This window comes from Biomphalaria glabrata, chromosome 15 (genome assembly GCF_947242115.1).
Source record: "Biomphalaria glabrata chromosome 15, xgBioGlab47.1, whole genome shotgun sequence".
NCBI classification, from domain to species: domain Eukaryota; kingdom Metazoa; phylum Mollusca; class Gastropoda; family Planorbidae; genus Biomphalaria; species Biomphalaria glabrata.
Genome location: NC_074725.1, coordinates 1660421 through 1676921, shown reverse-complemented (window position 1 = coordinate 1676921; position 16501 = coordinate 1660421). Strand labels below are relative to the sequence as shown.

Sequence of the window (16501 nt, the reverse complement as noted above, 5' to 3'; positions counted from 1 at the left end):
GAGCTTTATAATAAAGCCAAAATCTAGTTGAAATGAGATTTAAAAAAAAAACTGTAGTAGACTTTAATAATAATGTTCTTCAACAAAAGCTAACTCACTTCGAAAGCAAAACCTATCAGTCTCACGTTCTGGAGTCGTCTCCCCTAACTAAGAACACATGACGCCAATGCCACCTATGTTGCATTATTCACAACCATTCGCTAACCCACAGTCACAATAGAGACACACACACTCCATATCAATCTGGGAGATTATGTACCCGGACCTTATTAATCTTGGCCAACCTGTACTTATCCACCTTTAGTAAAATCACTAAATTTAGAAAGCCTTCAGGACAGAAGGCTCAAAAGTAAAGTAGCAATTATACATAACACAATTTAATAAAATACTCTGAAAGACACAAAGATAAAGGCACATTCCTCGTCCCATATGCTAGGACAAATTTGTACAAAGACTCCTTCTTCCCTAGTGCTATTAGAGCATGGAATGGGTTGCCTGAGCTAGCCAGGAAAACCAGTGACTTGGCAGAATTTAAGTCATTGGTTAATATGCATGACTAAATGCATGACGCGTAGGACGTAATCATCTTCTTTTTTGAATTAACGTCTGTATTATATAAGATAAGATAAGATACAAATCTTTATTAAGCTTTATAATGAATATATTCAGCGAAATCACTAGAATAAATATGAATAATGGCACATAACCTGGCGATGTTTTAGTTAAGACTAAGACTAAGACTAAGACTGCTTTATTGATCCTTACGGAAATTTGTTGTGATTACAAGGACTCGTTTCTCATATAAAGACAACACAACAGAAAAATACACATAAATACAACAGACAACATAAAGAGTTCATTCAGCGACTACACACAGGTATCTTGGTGCATTTCATGTTCCCTGATCAATGAGTGGCGGTGATAGAGTCTGACCGAGTGAGGTACGAACGAGTTTTTGTACCGCTCCGTTCTTGTTTTGATTGACAGCAGTCGCCCACTTCGCGACGACCTGGCGTAGTTCTGATGGAGCGGGTGGCCGTTGTCTTCCAAGATTTTTTCGATTTTTCTTAGGCACGTTTGTTCAAAAAGTTCCTTTAAATGTGGTAATGTTGTGAGTGTAATTGTTGATGCTTTTTTAATGATGTTTTCTAGACGTCGCAACAGTTTAGATGAGGCGTTGCCTTGCCAACAAGTTATTCCGTATGTTAGCAGATTTTGTATAGTCGTGACGTAAAATGTCTCAAGGATCTTCTTGTTTAATTTAAAACTGTTGAGTTTGTATAGAAAAAAGAGTCGCTGGGCTGTTTTCTTTGTCAGAGTTCCAAGGTGGTGATCATTTGTTTCTAGTATGACAACATCAGAGATAAGGAAACAAACAAAACCAATTAAATTTAACAAAAAAACGCAAAGAAGATAAAAACGGATAAGTATAATCAGTAGATTAAAATACATGAAAAAAAAACTAACTCTTTTTTTATCGGATAAAATATTACAAGATACGAGACACTTTAGGACAGAGGAATAAACAGTAAAGTAGCTATAATACATAAAACACTAAACCAGAACTTACAAACAGAAAAACAAAACCTAATGAAATACTCAGAAAGACACAAAGATAGAGGCACATTTCTTATTTCATACGCTAGAAGATATTCATAAGAGTGATCCTTTTTACCTAGTGCCATAAGAAAATGGAAAGGGTTGCCTGAATCAGCCAGGAAAACCAACGACTTAGCAGATTTCAAGTCATTAACACGCATGACTAGATTGACGCATGAAACGCGTAGGACGTAATTATCTTTTTTTTTTTTAAAGTAACGTCTAGGAAACGTTGACCTGATGTTTGTTATAGATATTTGTACGAGTTCCTATTCTTTAAAATCTCCAGTTCAAGTTATCTTCCCTTAAAGTACAGAGAGCAAAGACGCTTCAGTTCTTGAGTTCACGCTTGATATCTTGCCAGCTTCGTTCAGAGCTCTCCACTTCGACGCTTAAAGAAAACATTTGAGACTTACACAGTTGGTCAAGCAGAAACCAGTTTTGTTTGAAGACTCAAGTGCTAGAACCCTTGGCATTCTCTATAAAAAAGGAGACATCTCTTTAAAATTATCTTTTCAATGTTATTTTTCCAAAAAAAAAAAACCCAACCTATTTTAACGCAATGCTTTCAATTGTACCTATGGTGGTGCTCTGCCCTCTTTTCCTCTGTACACAATAATAATTTCATTTTTTTTTTATCTTTTCAAGCTTCTAGTGGATCTAAACGGACTTACGGACAGACGGCTGGACAGAAAGATCATAAAAAACTAATAGAAGATTTTCCCCTTTTTGGAGCCGCTAAAAAGTAGAACTCTTTACTTTCTTGAAATCATTTATCATTTAGACGAAATAAAATTTGACGAACAAATTATGCGTAAAACGTCACAGGTATACTGAAATGCTTACTCATGTCATGGGCGGGCATAGTATGCGTGTGCATGGGGAAATTATGGGTAAATGAAATGACTAATCTTGTTCAAAATTCACATGTTTTATCTCCCTTACACAAATAATCTTTTTTTTTTCACCACAAATGAGATAAGCTATCCATCTGTCACATTTAGATCTTAAAACTAGAAAGGATTTTGAAATTACTATTCATGATATTTTGAAGCCCGCCAGGGGGCATTCTCTGAGTTTGAGTGAAAACACAAACTCTCTTGAGATCTTTTGTAATCTTGAATGAAATGTAGATAAAAGGAGCATAATCTATTCCAGCAGAAAATCTCACTTACATGGAACAAAGAAAAAACAACAAACAAACAAACAAACAAACTAGTACTAACTTTTCTTGTTGATGACAATTTATTATAATCGAATACAAATTTTGTAAATCATTGAGGTATTTCACAAATAAAACCAAAACTATCATGAACTTCAAAATTACATGAATAATCATTCATACTAAGTTCAGATGGCTTTTTAAAAGCATTCACAATGTTCATTCACAAGAAGGTTATTGGGTCCATCCTTAAACAAAGTCAACGTATATATCCTCAACAAACTTAACCTATTGATCAACAAACCTTTACGAAGACTATCAATACCTAATTTAAAAAAAAAAAAGTCTTACAAAATTAAATCAATCTTGCGAATCAACATCTACCAGTTAACCTCTATAATTTAAGCACATTGCATGGGCGTCTGTAATTCATATGATGCCAATATATTTGTCCTTTAAGTGAATCCCATGCGATAAGCAAAGGCTCAGGAGACTTCCGCTGCTATGGTAATGCTTCAATGGCACAAGGACATCGACTAAAAAAGTCACTAAATAGACTAATTAAAAAAGGAATCGTATATGACTCAAACACAGCTACCATCTCTTGAAGAGCTTTTTCTAAAAAGATGTCTTTCCAAAGCACACACAATTTTTAAAGACAATCTGCACCTGTTAAGCTACTGTTACATCAGATCTGGACGAAGTGGTCTGCGTCTCTCCATTTTAGCTGGAGAAGGGGGATTTTGGGGCTCTTTTATCCCACTTTCAGTCAGGGTGTTTGAAGGTCACTTGTCGTCACCGAGCGGTAAACAGAAGCCTCATTCAATAGAGCGCTGATTGTATATAGAAGAGTGTGTATCTGGTTACAGTGTTACATTTTGTTCGTGGTTGCAACTGTATGTATTTATTGTTACGGTACTTAGGCGGAGGTGGACAACTGCTTTCAATTGGCTGTTCCAATTGGTATGAATGGTAAATGCTTTTTTTAATGAAGGATTTCTATTTGTGTTTACTCTGCGTTAGTGTGATACATTGTTTGGTAATTAAATGTGTAAAATATTTGATAATGTTTTGGTCAAAGTGTATTTGCATAATATCACATTGTAGATTTCTCGGTGCTATTTGAACGTAAGAAGAAGCGGGATGGTAAGGGGATAGAATTGAAGGGGAGATAATAAGTAATTTTTTCATTATATACAAGCAAAAAAAAAAAAAAAAAAAAAACAACAACAAAAAAACAAAACAAAAACAACTAAATATCTCTAATAATAGGGTCTTGATTCACATAAACTACATAGAATTCAAAAGCGTGACCTACTGACTATGTCGTGGTCTTTCTTTCATTTAAATAAAGATTTTGCAATCAGACTAGCATTTATTCTAGGGTTATCACAGTCCGTTGACCTTCAGACTGGTTTAAATATCAGCATTACTATAAGGAAACATTGTTTATTTATAAGGGAGCACTACCATATATAATAATACACATACAAGCACGGTGACAGTGTTAGAAGTTTAAAAACGTCTATGACCCCAAAGAAATGGATGAAGATATATCTTGATCAAACTCCGGAATTTCACAAATAAATCCGCAATTGCCATGACGTTCAAAATCGCATTTACAGTCGTTCATGAAGTAGTTATAGGCTTTAAAAAAACATTCGCAGTGTTCCTCTTTTACGTGGTTATTCGGTTCACCTTTGTGCCAGTTCAAAGCTTTCATCTTTAGCAAACTAAATCGATGGACCCAAATATTTTCAGACAAGCTGTCAGTGCCTCCTGTATAAACACAGGTAAAGGCTGAATTTTTTTGGATAAATGTTCTCACAAAATTGAATTCGTCTTGTGAATCTATTTCCAACAGATAACCACCATATCTTAGACACATTGTTTCGGCGTCTGTTATCAATATGCTGTAACTTTTACGAGTTAGCCAGTATCTTCGGCCCTTAAACGGGGATGATCCTATAAATAAAGACTCGATAGGCTTTTGGGTAAAAGATTTTGATCCACTGTCCAGTTTTGACAATCTGCCCTCCATGTCGTCTTGTCGTTTCTTCACAGCTTCCGATTTGTCGACTGCTGATTGTGTGAAATTTTTTTGTTGAGTTATCGAACTTTCCATCGTCTGTAAAGCTTTTTGTATAAAGTCTTCAGAAACAGATTTGTTTTTAATATTATCAAGCTCTTTGTGATTATCATTCACTAATTTTTCAACTTTGTCAAATTTAGTCTTTAAGTCGTTCAAGTTGTTCTCTAAGCCCGACACTGACGTATTTAATGACTTAAGATTGTTATGGAATTCATTACTGAACGCTGTAGTATTGTGTATTACATTCTTTGTCTTGTCATGGTCAGCTTCTAATCCTGAAATTGATTCATACATGTCAAGTTTGAATTGGTTAATGCTGCTTTGAAGTTCCTTTATTCTCTCTGTACTGTTTATACTTTCAGATTGCAGTGACACTAAAGATTCGCGAATCAGTAATGTTTCGTTACGAATTTGTCCAATCACTGTTTCTATTTTGATGTCAGGGGCGTCAACTAGAAATTCTTTCGATTCTATTACGGGTATTCCCTGTTCTACGTCAAAGCCAATGACTTCACATTTGTAGAGTCCTGTCTTCTTGACTTTTGGATCCTCAAAGATTAGACTGACGTGGGATCCCTCAATGGGATCCATCGTCCCGTTGACGCTCTTTAAAGATGGCGAATGTTTTTGAATTTTTTGGTTGAAACTACTAACACTGCACAAGTATTTGAAGTCTGGCTTTTCAACTGATACGGAATGTAAAATGGACAAGGAAAATAAGTTTGTCAAAGGCGCATTCCTATATCTGCACGTAATTTCCAAACTGTCTGTAAACCCATCGACAACCTCAGGCGGGAAAACAGATAGAAGGAATTCTGAAATAGAAGGGAAAAAAAAGATATTTAGTTTCATTTATTTTAACTCTTTATTAAAATTATGATATGACACTTATATTGGCAGCAGGGCAGTATCAATCTGTAGAAGATAGATTGGGAAGAGGAATTTAAGATGTTTATTATTTGTTTGTTCTTTCTTATTGGTTCTACGTAAAGACTGAGGCGCCCACAGAAAGAAAATCGGAGAAAAGAAAATTTAAATCGACCACTTGCGGACAATCGTTATGTCCACGCTTGTTGTGGCAAAATATGTAGGTCGCAACTGGGGCTGCGGAGCCACGGGAAATACTGTATTCCTCATTACTTCTCGGACTCAAAGACAAGCCTTATCATTGTTTGTTCGTTTATAAAGCTACTAAGCTTTATGTACATCTATATTGGTGTGGGGAAAAAATGTCCCTTAAAATTTTTTTTTTATTTCATGCAATAATTTTTAGATACATTGAAATAAAATTATTTTAAAAGCTAATTTGTAAATTAGACATGTAACACTAATTGAAAACCAAATTTAAGATAAAATTATTATATTAATAAGCTAGCTTGTACAGGCCATAGAAGCTTAGGGGGGGGGCTTTTTGCCCCACTTTACCCTATACTTTTGATACTTCTATTGCACTTATAATGGTCGAAGTTATTTAGTTGTTATGAAATATTACAATTTGATCTTTCTCATAAACAAGAGTTTAAAGCGGTGAATAAATTCAAAGGATTATTGATATATGATGAATTTAACTTTTTTTTGCCTTTTGTTTAATTGTCTGAATATTTCATTCTTATAAGAGCTTGATCTTATATTTCTTGGCTAAGAGTCATAAAACGCTTGGCTATCAAGGAAGATCTAGTTCGAGGCTGAGTTGTGTTTTCTGATCGTCTACATAGCTCCTCCTACCTGCTCGAAGATGAGCATATTTCTCATTTCCTATGAACAGGAAGATGACTGTAAAAAAGTCAGCACAGAAACTTTTTAACTGATACCCCTTCCCACACTGGTCCTTCACAGAAACTATACCACAGCTCAATGGGCATGTTAAATACAGAATAAATAAGTACTCGAGTTTAACTGATCACTCGAAGACAGGGCCGGTCCTAGCAATTTCCGGGCCCTATGCGAAACGGATTGCGTGGGTCCCAATCTGGGCAGGGATAAGCATCATGTAAAAATTAAGATACACTCGTTTTTACACTAATTTTTTAATAAATGAAAGTTGACAATGCCGTTTTTTTTTCTTATCGCGCGTAAAATTGGCACCCCAGTTTTGTCTATTTTCAGGAGATTTTTAATTTCAGATTTTCAGGACTTTTTAGTATATTTTGCAATTACATTTAACGACGCTTAATTAGTATAATCTTGAAGCCTTTCAAAGGTGTGTTATTTAGGTTTTGATACACAGTTCTTAAGATGAAACTCTACATAAAAATGAATCAAGAGATTATCATTTCATCATTATTTTTTCTTTCTCGCAAATTTGTTATGAAATTGATATTTATAGACTTTGTTATCGCGGCACCTGCTTTCTCTGTAACCCTACACTTAAAGAGCTTCGTACAGTTTACACGGATGTCTGCAATGGAGCCCTTAGGACTAGGGCTATCTATGAAAGTATGTGGGAGAAATTGGTCAAGATCAGAATGCTTGGAGACAGAATGTGTGTTGCTTGTACAAAAAGGAATGAGAATGCAGTCCTCACTCTAAGCCCCCAAGTCAAGAGGAAGAAGGGACGCCCCTGGAATACATGGCGCCTCAATTTGGAAGCAGACGAACAAGGCGTGCCGAGAGTTGGAGTGTCTCTTCCAAAACCGAAACGCATGAAGGAAGCTAGTTTGGTGGGCTAAGCTCCAGACGGGACCACAGGCTGAGATGAGGAGATTTTGACTCATACTTACCTGTAAATTGTTGTTGGACAGTGGAAGGCTGCACTGTTGATATATTTTCATGATCTTCGTCCTCCGCGCTTGTGGTGTTTAGTGCTACTTTATAGGTCTGTGTCTGTGTTGCGACATTCTTTGAGTAATTGTCATAATTACTGGCTTCACATTTGAACTCATCTCCATTCTGTGGATTTCGTACATTCAAACTGACGAAGAAATCTCCGAAACTGACATCGCTATCTTCGATTTGTTCATCTGAAATGAACTTCACATTTTTCTTGTTGTCCACTTGAACTCTCAAAATGTCTTCAAATTCTTGACTGGTTTTATTCAAACGAGCCAGGGTTAGGCGTGTCCAGTTGTCTGGACATGAAGTGTCGAGAAGATAAGAACTACAGTTGATTGTAAGTCCTTGTGATATGACCCCTGGCTGGACATCCATGACCAGACCTGAAGAGAGTACAAGATACGTTTATGAGCTAAAGTATATAAACTAGTTCCTATTATATTTAGTATAGTATGGTAACCGTTAGTTCTTAAACATTAGATATGTTTAAACTTTAAATTTGAATTTAGTTTGAGCTAATGTAGAAATATAAAAGTACAGTAACGCTCCCCTTTTAAATACATGGCAGATGATGATGTATTAACAAGGGTATAATGTAGCCAGCACAACGACCAACCGTCTTTTCTTTAGCCAAATAATGTCAGGTATTCGTAAGTGTCCTAAAAATCTAGTTATGATGTGGTGACTGAGTATTAAGGCTCTTGGCTTTAAAGTCGAAAGGTCTAAGGTTTGAATCTCGGTGACAAAAGCGATTTTGAATGCATAACTATGTTTGTCCACCACGTGAATTAATCTCTAAAAAAAATAAGCAAATTGGTCAAATACTCAGAATGTGCAAAGTTTTCCGTTTGGGAAACACTGTCCTATGCGAATAAAGAGGCCATAATTTAGACAGTGACCAACTGACACTGTCTTGTTATCAGCCATTTTCTTTTTCTGGTGTGTACACTATCTTATTATTTTTAATTAATACTTTTATCCTTCTTGAACTAATATAAAAACATAAGCCACTTAAACACGAAATCTGCCAATATATGTTCACATACTGTTTTCTGGGTCATCAGAGCCATCTTTACACCTGGTGCCATTACAAAACAGTTGAAGAGGAACACACTGTCCATCTGTGCATTGATGGTCAGTTGGCTCACAATATCTCGCACACACTGGAAGACATGTGAAAGAAATACATTCGTTTAAAGTTAAGCATAGCCATCTCGTCCATTAACCAAAACAAAAAAAAAATAAAAAAAACTGGCTGATATAAATCCTAAGTTACGATTTTAATTGATGATATATGTTTATGTAGCTGATGAAGGCCTCGTGTTTACACCGGAGTAGCCACTTTACTTGGTCCGGCAGGGTTACATATATGCAGGTTTTTCATGTTTATTTTTTGGTCTTTAAATAGAACGGCCCGGATTTCATCGCTCCCCCTTCCCAACACAACTTTCCGATCCCCCCCTTTTCTCTTTTACATCCGAGTATTAAACGCCCCCCCCCCCCCAAAAAAAAAAAAAATTTAGACAATACGCAATCACTACTTTGGTTTAGTAGTGGAACAAAATTGAACTATGTCGTAAAGAAAAGCAATGCGTTCTCTCCCCCCCCCTCCCCCGGACACACTACACAGTATATTTGTGTATGTGTATGTGTGTATTCCTCCAATGAAACATACTCCCTTACACAACTCTCTGGCCCTTGTTTTTTCTAAAGACTCGGCACCGCTTTACACACACAACACAAGTACACACACATTACAAGCACGCACACACAGACACACACACATTACAAGCACACACACACATCACAAGCACACACACACACACACACATTACAAACACACACACAGTACAAGCACACACACACACACACATTACAAGCACACACACACATTACAAGCGCGCACACACTCATTACACACACACACACATTACAAGCACACACACACACATTACAAGCACACACACATTACAAGCACACACACACATTACAAGCGCGCACACACTCATTACACACACACACACACATTACAAGCACACACACACATTACAAGCACACACACACATTACAAGCACACACACACACATTACAAGCACACACACATTACAAGCACACACACATTACAAGCACACACACACACATTACAAGCACACACACATTATAAGCACACACACATTACAAGCACACACACATTACACACACACATTACACACACACATTACACACACACACATTACAAGCACACACACATTACAAGCACACACACATTACAAACACACACATTACAAGCACACACACACATTACAAGCGCGCACACACTCATTACACACACACACACATTACAAGCACACACACACACACATTACAAGCGCACACACACACACATTACAAGCACACACACATTACAAGCACACACACACATTACAAGCACACACACACATATTACAAGCACACACACACACATTACAAGCGCGCACACACACACACATTACAAGCACACACACATTACAAGCACACACACACACATTACAAGCGCACACACACACACACACACATTACAAGCACACACACATTACAAGCACACACACAGACACCCATGGATTACGTCAGAGTTTGACTTTAGAAGAACAGGACCGGATATAGACCTACTTACAAAGATAGAGGCGCGGTGGCTGAGCGGTAAAACCGCTTGGCTTCCGAACAAGGGGTTCCAGGTTCGAATCCTGGCTGTGGAGCCCTATTTCGGAGAGACACTCCCGTCCACATATATTGCAGGTCAAGGTGGCTTTCGCTTTGGTGGTAGAGGAGCTCGCCATTTTCCGTGTGGCAAGCTTTTCTTCAAGATCGAGGCCCAAGTTTTCTCGCTGTCTATAGCTTTCTTGGTCACCGTCTCTCTCCAACTAGTGCGGTCTAAGGCTATGTCTTCCCAACGGTCAGTATCTATGTTTACTACTAAATAAGCTCCGCAAAACTACAGCTATCCCGGAAAACTAAGATCTTTGATAATCCAAAAAGATATAATGACAGCAACAACACACATGTTTTATTCCACTCTTAGAAAACAACTGACTACAAATTTCTCCCTCTCTTTCCCTCTCTCTCTCTCTCTCTCTCTCTCTCTTTATATATATATTGATTTTTTTCAGGATTGACTCCAAACGCTTTTCCCACTTTTTTGGGTATAGCCGTAAAGCTGCAAAGACCTTTTATTCTTCTTCGTACCTCATAAAGCGCTTATAAAAAGCAAAGTGTCATATTTTAATTTAAATGTGCAGTTCTTACCGTTTCTGTCCTCGTCTTCTCCTTCGGGACAGTCCGTTTGACCATCACACAGGACAGTGCGTGGAAGACATCTTGTACTGTTAGCACAAATGTACTTATCAGACTCACATTTGGTGTCTGTACCGGAAAACGAAAACAGCGTAAAAATTAAAAAAAAACAAAACAAAAAAACAATCGTCTGCGCAACGACAAGAGAGACCCGCGAGAGATACTAAAAGAAATAGTATTTAAGTATGTTAACATTATATTTTAACTTATTAATCAAGGCTTTACACCCCTCTCTATCTCTCTCTTATTATCTATCTCTCTCTTAATCTTTCTCTTACTCTCTCTCTTTATATATCTCTTTTTTTCTTTATTTCTCTCTTCATTTTTCTCTCTCTTTCTCTCTCTATATATATCTTTAGCTCTCTCAATTTATATTTATATTTATATCTCTCTTTATCTCTCTCTCTTTATCTCTATCTCGCTCTTTATATATATATATATATATATATATATATACATATTTCTCTCTATCTCTAAATTTCTAAATAAGTCATGTCATTAAATTAGTAATAGATCTAGAGTAACAATACTAAATTTGTGCGATTAATAATATTTTTACCATTTCTGTTTGTTTAGTGCTATTTCATGCTTTGAGCTTTCTCACTACGCATTGATCCTATCACTTTGTCTGCACCAGTCGGAAACGGGTCGGGGGAGATAGAAAGGTGTATCTGGGTGATCGCTTTTTAAATGCGTTTTATTATATAAATGTGAACGACCTGAATTCGAACTCGAGGGCCAAAGCTTCCACAAAGCAACACACTAACCACTATGCCAGCGATCGCTTTTGAAAATAGAAGGTTTTTATAGTTATTTATTGTTAGCAGTTAAATTTTTTAAACGGCGACCTACAAAGTATAAAGGGGGCTAATTCAACTTATACCACCACATCAGTCAAGTACACTTTCCTTACCCTTGTTTGATACCAAACAAATAGTTACTAGATAATTTTTTTTATTGATTCTTGTGTTTTTAGTTAAAAGAAATAATTTTGCCGTGCCAAATTTAAGCTTCATCCCAGATAGGGTGTGGGAGAAATAACTTGTACAAACTTTTTAGCAGACAGACAGTGTGAGTTAATATAAGCTTTGTAAATAAAAAAAAAAGTACAGGCCTTTCTATAACTTCCTCCTTCCTCCACGAGAAGAAATTCTGGCTACGCCTATGAAGTTAGCACAAAAACAATATAACATAACAACTACATGTAAAACCCTACTTACTCTTTAGTATTTTGTAAGAGGCAAAGAAGCCAGAACTTGTGACACTTTCGTCTGTTGAGAATGTGACCAGGAGAGAATTCCCTGATGAAGTAAAGTTATTATACTGCAAAGAGCAGAGCTTTCCAAGCTGTGGGGCAGACGTAGTGTTTCCGTCATAGACCGTCACAAAATCACAGCAGCATTCCGTGGTCAGCGTTGTAAAGCTATTTCAACAAAATTGGTAGAAACTATAAATCCAGCCATGTTAAATAAAAAGTAAATAAGTAAATTTCCCCTTTCAGATCCTGCGATCTATGGGGCAGATGATGTAAAGGTCATCTGTTTCTGCGGCCCACGGTTAACTGGGGTGTCATGTGACCAGCACAACGACCAACCGCCTTTACTTTTCTCCAAATAATGTCAAGTACCCATTAGAGCTGGGCGGACTCAGAGGAAGATCCCAAAATTAAAAATCCCAGTCTTCACTAGGATTCGAACCTGGAACACCCAACCGCTTTACCACTCAGCCACCGTCCCTCCTATGTTAAATGTAGTATAAACAAAAATATTTTAACCTGATAATAAACAGTTATATTCTAAGAATACAAGATAGTATTTCATTGTAAAAAGAATTATATTTACTTGAGTGAGATCTGGCTAAGTTCATTAGTGAGTATTAACCAAGAACAGTTGAGGGAATCATAATAATCATGAGGATAATTCGGGCTATAAATAACACCTGACGAGTACGTTAAAATCGTATCGCAATCTGAAACCAGAAAAGAAACATGAAAAAACATTTAAAATACTTATTTGCAATTTACAGACCTATCGACCATAAAATACTATCAGTCCCCCTCACAATCGGAAATTCCCGAAAGCGATAGTACTTTTAAAGCTCAATGTAGGACTAAAAAATTAAAATTAAATTATAGCCTTTACATAGCGCTACCATTTATGTCTATATAATGCTTATATAGCATGCTTAGACCGCCAAGGTCCAATCTTATATGTGGACCAGTGGGGGGGGGGGTATCCTAGAAAAGTTTTTTCCGTGCTGGCTTTAGGGGCTCATTAAACACAACGCTGCTCGAGTCGGAGGTCGAACCTCGAACCCCTTTCATGGGTTGCCAAGCCAGCGACGTTGAAATGTACTTAGCCACTCGACCACGCTTCCCATGCCTAGACCTACATTTATTTCCTTTCACTTTGAAAAGTCAAAATTTCCCCATGTGGCCAACGAGCTAGCAATTCTTTTCTCAGCCATATATATCAAAAGTTAAATTTCTAGGAAAATCGTCACAGCCATTTATTTGTAAGATCAGCAGTTCGCCCAACCTCCATGAAAGATTGACTTGAATAGAGGTATTGTAAAAATAAATTGTATTGGTAAATTAAAAAACAACAGAAATTGATTTGAAATACAATTGTTCCCCCTCAGTATTACTACTAGCAATAACAATTAAGATGCAAACACGAACAGCCTAATGTTTCAAACTAAACTCACCGTAGCCAGAGTAGGCAGAGTAGGTAAAGTAGTCAGGTGACGCCAAAGAAAAGATTTGACTTGTCATAACAAGCGTAGCTAAGCTGAAGAAAGGGTAATGTGTCATCTTTGTCATTTGACATCAGCGAACAATAGCTTGACAAGTACGTTGAGACAGTCTTATAGTCTCAGAAAGAGATTATTACATAACGCAATACAGGATCTTACTTTTATCTTTTATGAAAAGCAATTAGTGAGTTCTAAGAATACAGGTCACTATGTCCTGTCAAATCTTTAAAACGTTCTTAGAAATAGCCTAGACCAGGAATACCAGACAACGGAAAGTTAGAAAGTCCTATAGACAGTATTCACATGCGTTTAGAAACTACTGTCCTATAGTCAGTATTCACATGCGTTTAGAAACTACTGTCCTATAGTCAGTATTCACATGCGTTTAGAAACTACTGTCCTATAGACAGTATTCACATGCGTTTAGAAACTACTGTCCTATAGACAGTATTCACATGCGTTTAGAAACTACTGTCCTATAGACAGTATTCACATGCGTTTAGAAACTACTGTCCTATAGACAGTATTCACATGCGTTTAGAAACTACTGTCCTATAGACAGTATTCACATGCGTTTAGAAACTACTGTCCTATAGTCAGTATTCACATGCGTTTAGAAACTACTGTCCTATAGACAGTATTCACATGCGTTTAGAAACTACTGTCCTATAGACAGTATTCACATGCGTTTAGAAACTACTGTCCTATAGACAGTATTCACATGCGTTTAGAAACTACTGTCCTATAGACAGTATTCACATGCGTTTAGAAACTACTGTCCTATAGACAGTATTCACATGCGTTTAGAAACTACTGTCCTATAGACAGTATTCACATGCGTTTAGAAACTACTGTCCTATAGTCAGTATTCACATGCGTTTAGAAACTACTGTCCTATAGACAGTATTCACATGCGTTTAGAAACTACTGTCCTATAGTCAGTATTCACATGCGTTTAGAAACTACTGTCCTATAGTCAGTATTCACATGCGTTTAGAAACTACTGTCCTATAGACAGTATTCACATGCGTTTAGAAACTACTGTCCTATAGTCAGTATTCACATGCGTTTAGAAACTACTGTCCTATAGTCAGTATTCACATGCGTTTAGAAACTACTGTCCTATAGACAGTATTCACATGCGTTTAGAAACTACTGTCCTATAGACAGTATTCACATGCGTTTAGAAACTACTGTCCTATAGACAGTATTCACATGCGTTTAGAAACTACTGTCCTATAGACAGTATTCACATGCGTTTAGAAACTACTGTCCTATAGTCAGTATTCACATGCGTTTAGAAACTACTGTCCTATAGTCAGTATTCACATGCGTTTAGAAACTACTGTCCTATAGTCAGTATTCACATGCGTTTAGAAACTACTGTCCTATAGACAGTATTCACATGCGTTTAGAAACTACTGTCCTATAGACAGTATTCACATGCGTTTAGAAACTACTGTCCTATAGACAGTATTCACATGCGTTTAGAAACTACTGTCCTATAGACAGTATTCACATGCGTTTAGAAACTACTGTCCTATAGTCAGTATTCACATACGTTTAGAAACTACTGTCCTATAGTCAGTATTCACATACGTTTAGAAACTACTGTCCTATAGACAGTATTCACATGCGTTTAGAAACTACTGTCCTATAGACAGTATTCACATGCGTTTAGAAACTACTGTCCTATAGTCAGTATTCACATGCGTTTAGAAACTACTGTCCTATAGACAGTATTCACATGCGTTTAGAAACTACTGTCCTATAGACAGTATTCACATGCGTTAAGAAACTACTGTCCTATAGACAGTATTCACATGCGTTTAGAAACTACTGTCCTATAGACAGTATTCACATGCGTTTAGAAACTACTGTCCTATAGACAGTATTCACATGCGTTTAGAAACTACTGTCCTATAGACAGTATTCACATGCGTTTAGAAACTACTGTCCTATAGACAGTATTCACATGCGTTTAGAAACTACTGTCCTATAGACAGTATTCACATGCGTTTAGAAACTACTGTCCTATAGTCAGTATTCACATGCGTTTAGAAACTACTGTCCTATAGTCAGTATTCACATGCGTTTAGAAACTACTGTCCTATAGACAGTATTCACATGCGTTTAGAAACTACTGTCCTATAGTCAGTATTCACATGCGTTTAGAAACTACTGTCCTATAGTCAGTATTCACATGCGTTTAGAAACTACTGTCCTATAGTCAGTATTCACATGCGTTTAGAAACTACTGTCCTATAGTCAGTATTCACATGCGTTTAGAAACTACTGTCCTATAGTCAGTATTCACATGCGTTTAGAAACTACTGTCCTATAGTCAGTATTCACATGCGTTTAGAAACTACTGTCCTATAGTCAGTATTCACATGCGTTTAGAAACTACTGTCCTATAGACAGTATTCACATGCGTTTAGAAACTACTGTCCTATAGTCAGTATTCACATGCGTTTAGAAACTACTGTCCTATAGTCAGTATTCACATGCGTTTAGAAACTACTGTCCTATAGTCAGTATTCACATGCGTTTAGAAACTACTGTCCTATAGTCAGTATTCACATGCGTTTAGAAACTACTGTCCTATAGACAGTATTCACATGCGTTTAGAAACTACTGTCCTATAGTCAGTATTCACATGCGTTTAGAAACTACTGTCCTATAGTCAGTATTCACATGCGTTTAGAAACTACTGTCCTATAGTCAGTATTCACATGCGTTTAGAAACTACTGTCCTATAGACAGTATTCACATGCGTTTAGAAACTACTG

General features: G+C 36.8%; 1 protein-coding gene across 1 annotated transcript; it reads right to left on the bottom strand.

Annotated features, from left to right (window-relative positions):
* Positions 1–2825: 2825 nt before the first annotated feature.
* LOC106053156 (uncharacterized) lies at positions 2826–13816 on the bottom strand. Its single transcript, XM_056013279.1, has 7 exons — positions 13662–13816; positions 12797–12923; positions 12176–12378; positions 10908–11024; positions 8672–8788; positions 7574–8008; positions 2826–5668 (listed from the first exon to the last, which is right to left on the bottom strand). Exons 1-7 carry the CDS (start codon positions 13774–13776, stop codon positions 4287–4289), a joined length of 2496 nt encoding a protein of 831 aa, XP_055869254.1. The 5' UTR covers positions 13777–13816; the 3' UTR covers positions 2826–4286.
* Positions 13817–16501: the final 2685 nt, after the last annotated feature.

What these genes read in the sequence shown, in the direction of transcription:
- LOC106053156 (XM_056013279.1), bottom strand. Translation starts at nt 13,776, where the DNA reads ATGACAAAGATGACACATTACCCTTTCTTCAGCTTAGCTACGCTTGTT. An exon ending in CTCTTACAAAATACTAAAGA is followed by an intron (nt 11,025 to 12,175) that starts GTAAGTAGGGTT and finishes TTTCCGGTACAG; the next exon opens with ACACCAAATGTGAGTCTGAT. An exon ending in CTCTGATGACCCAGAAAACA is followed by an intron (nt 8,009 to 8,671) that starts GTATGTGAACAT and finishes TACTCTCTTCAG; the next exon opens with GTCTGGTCATGGATGTCCAG.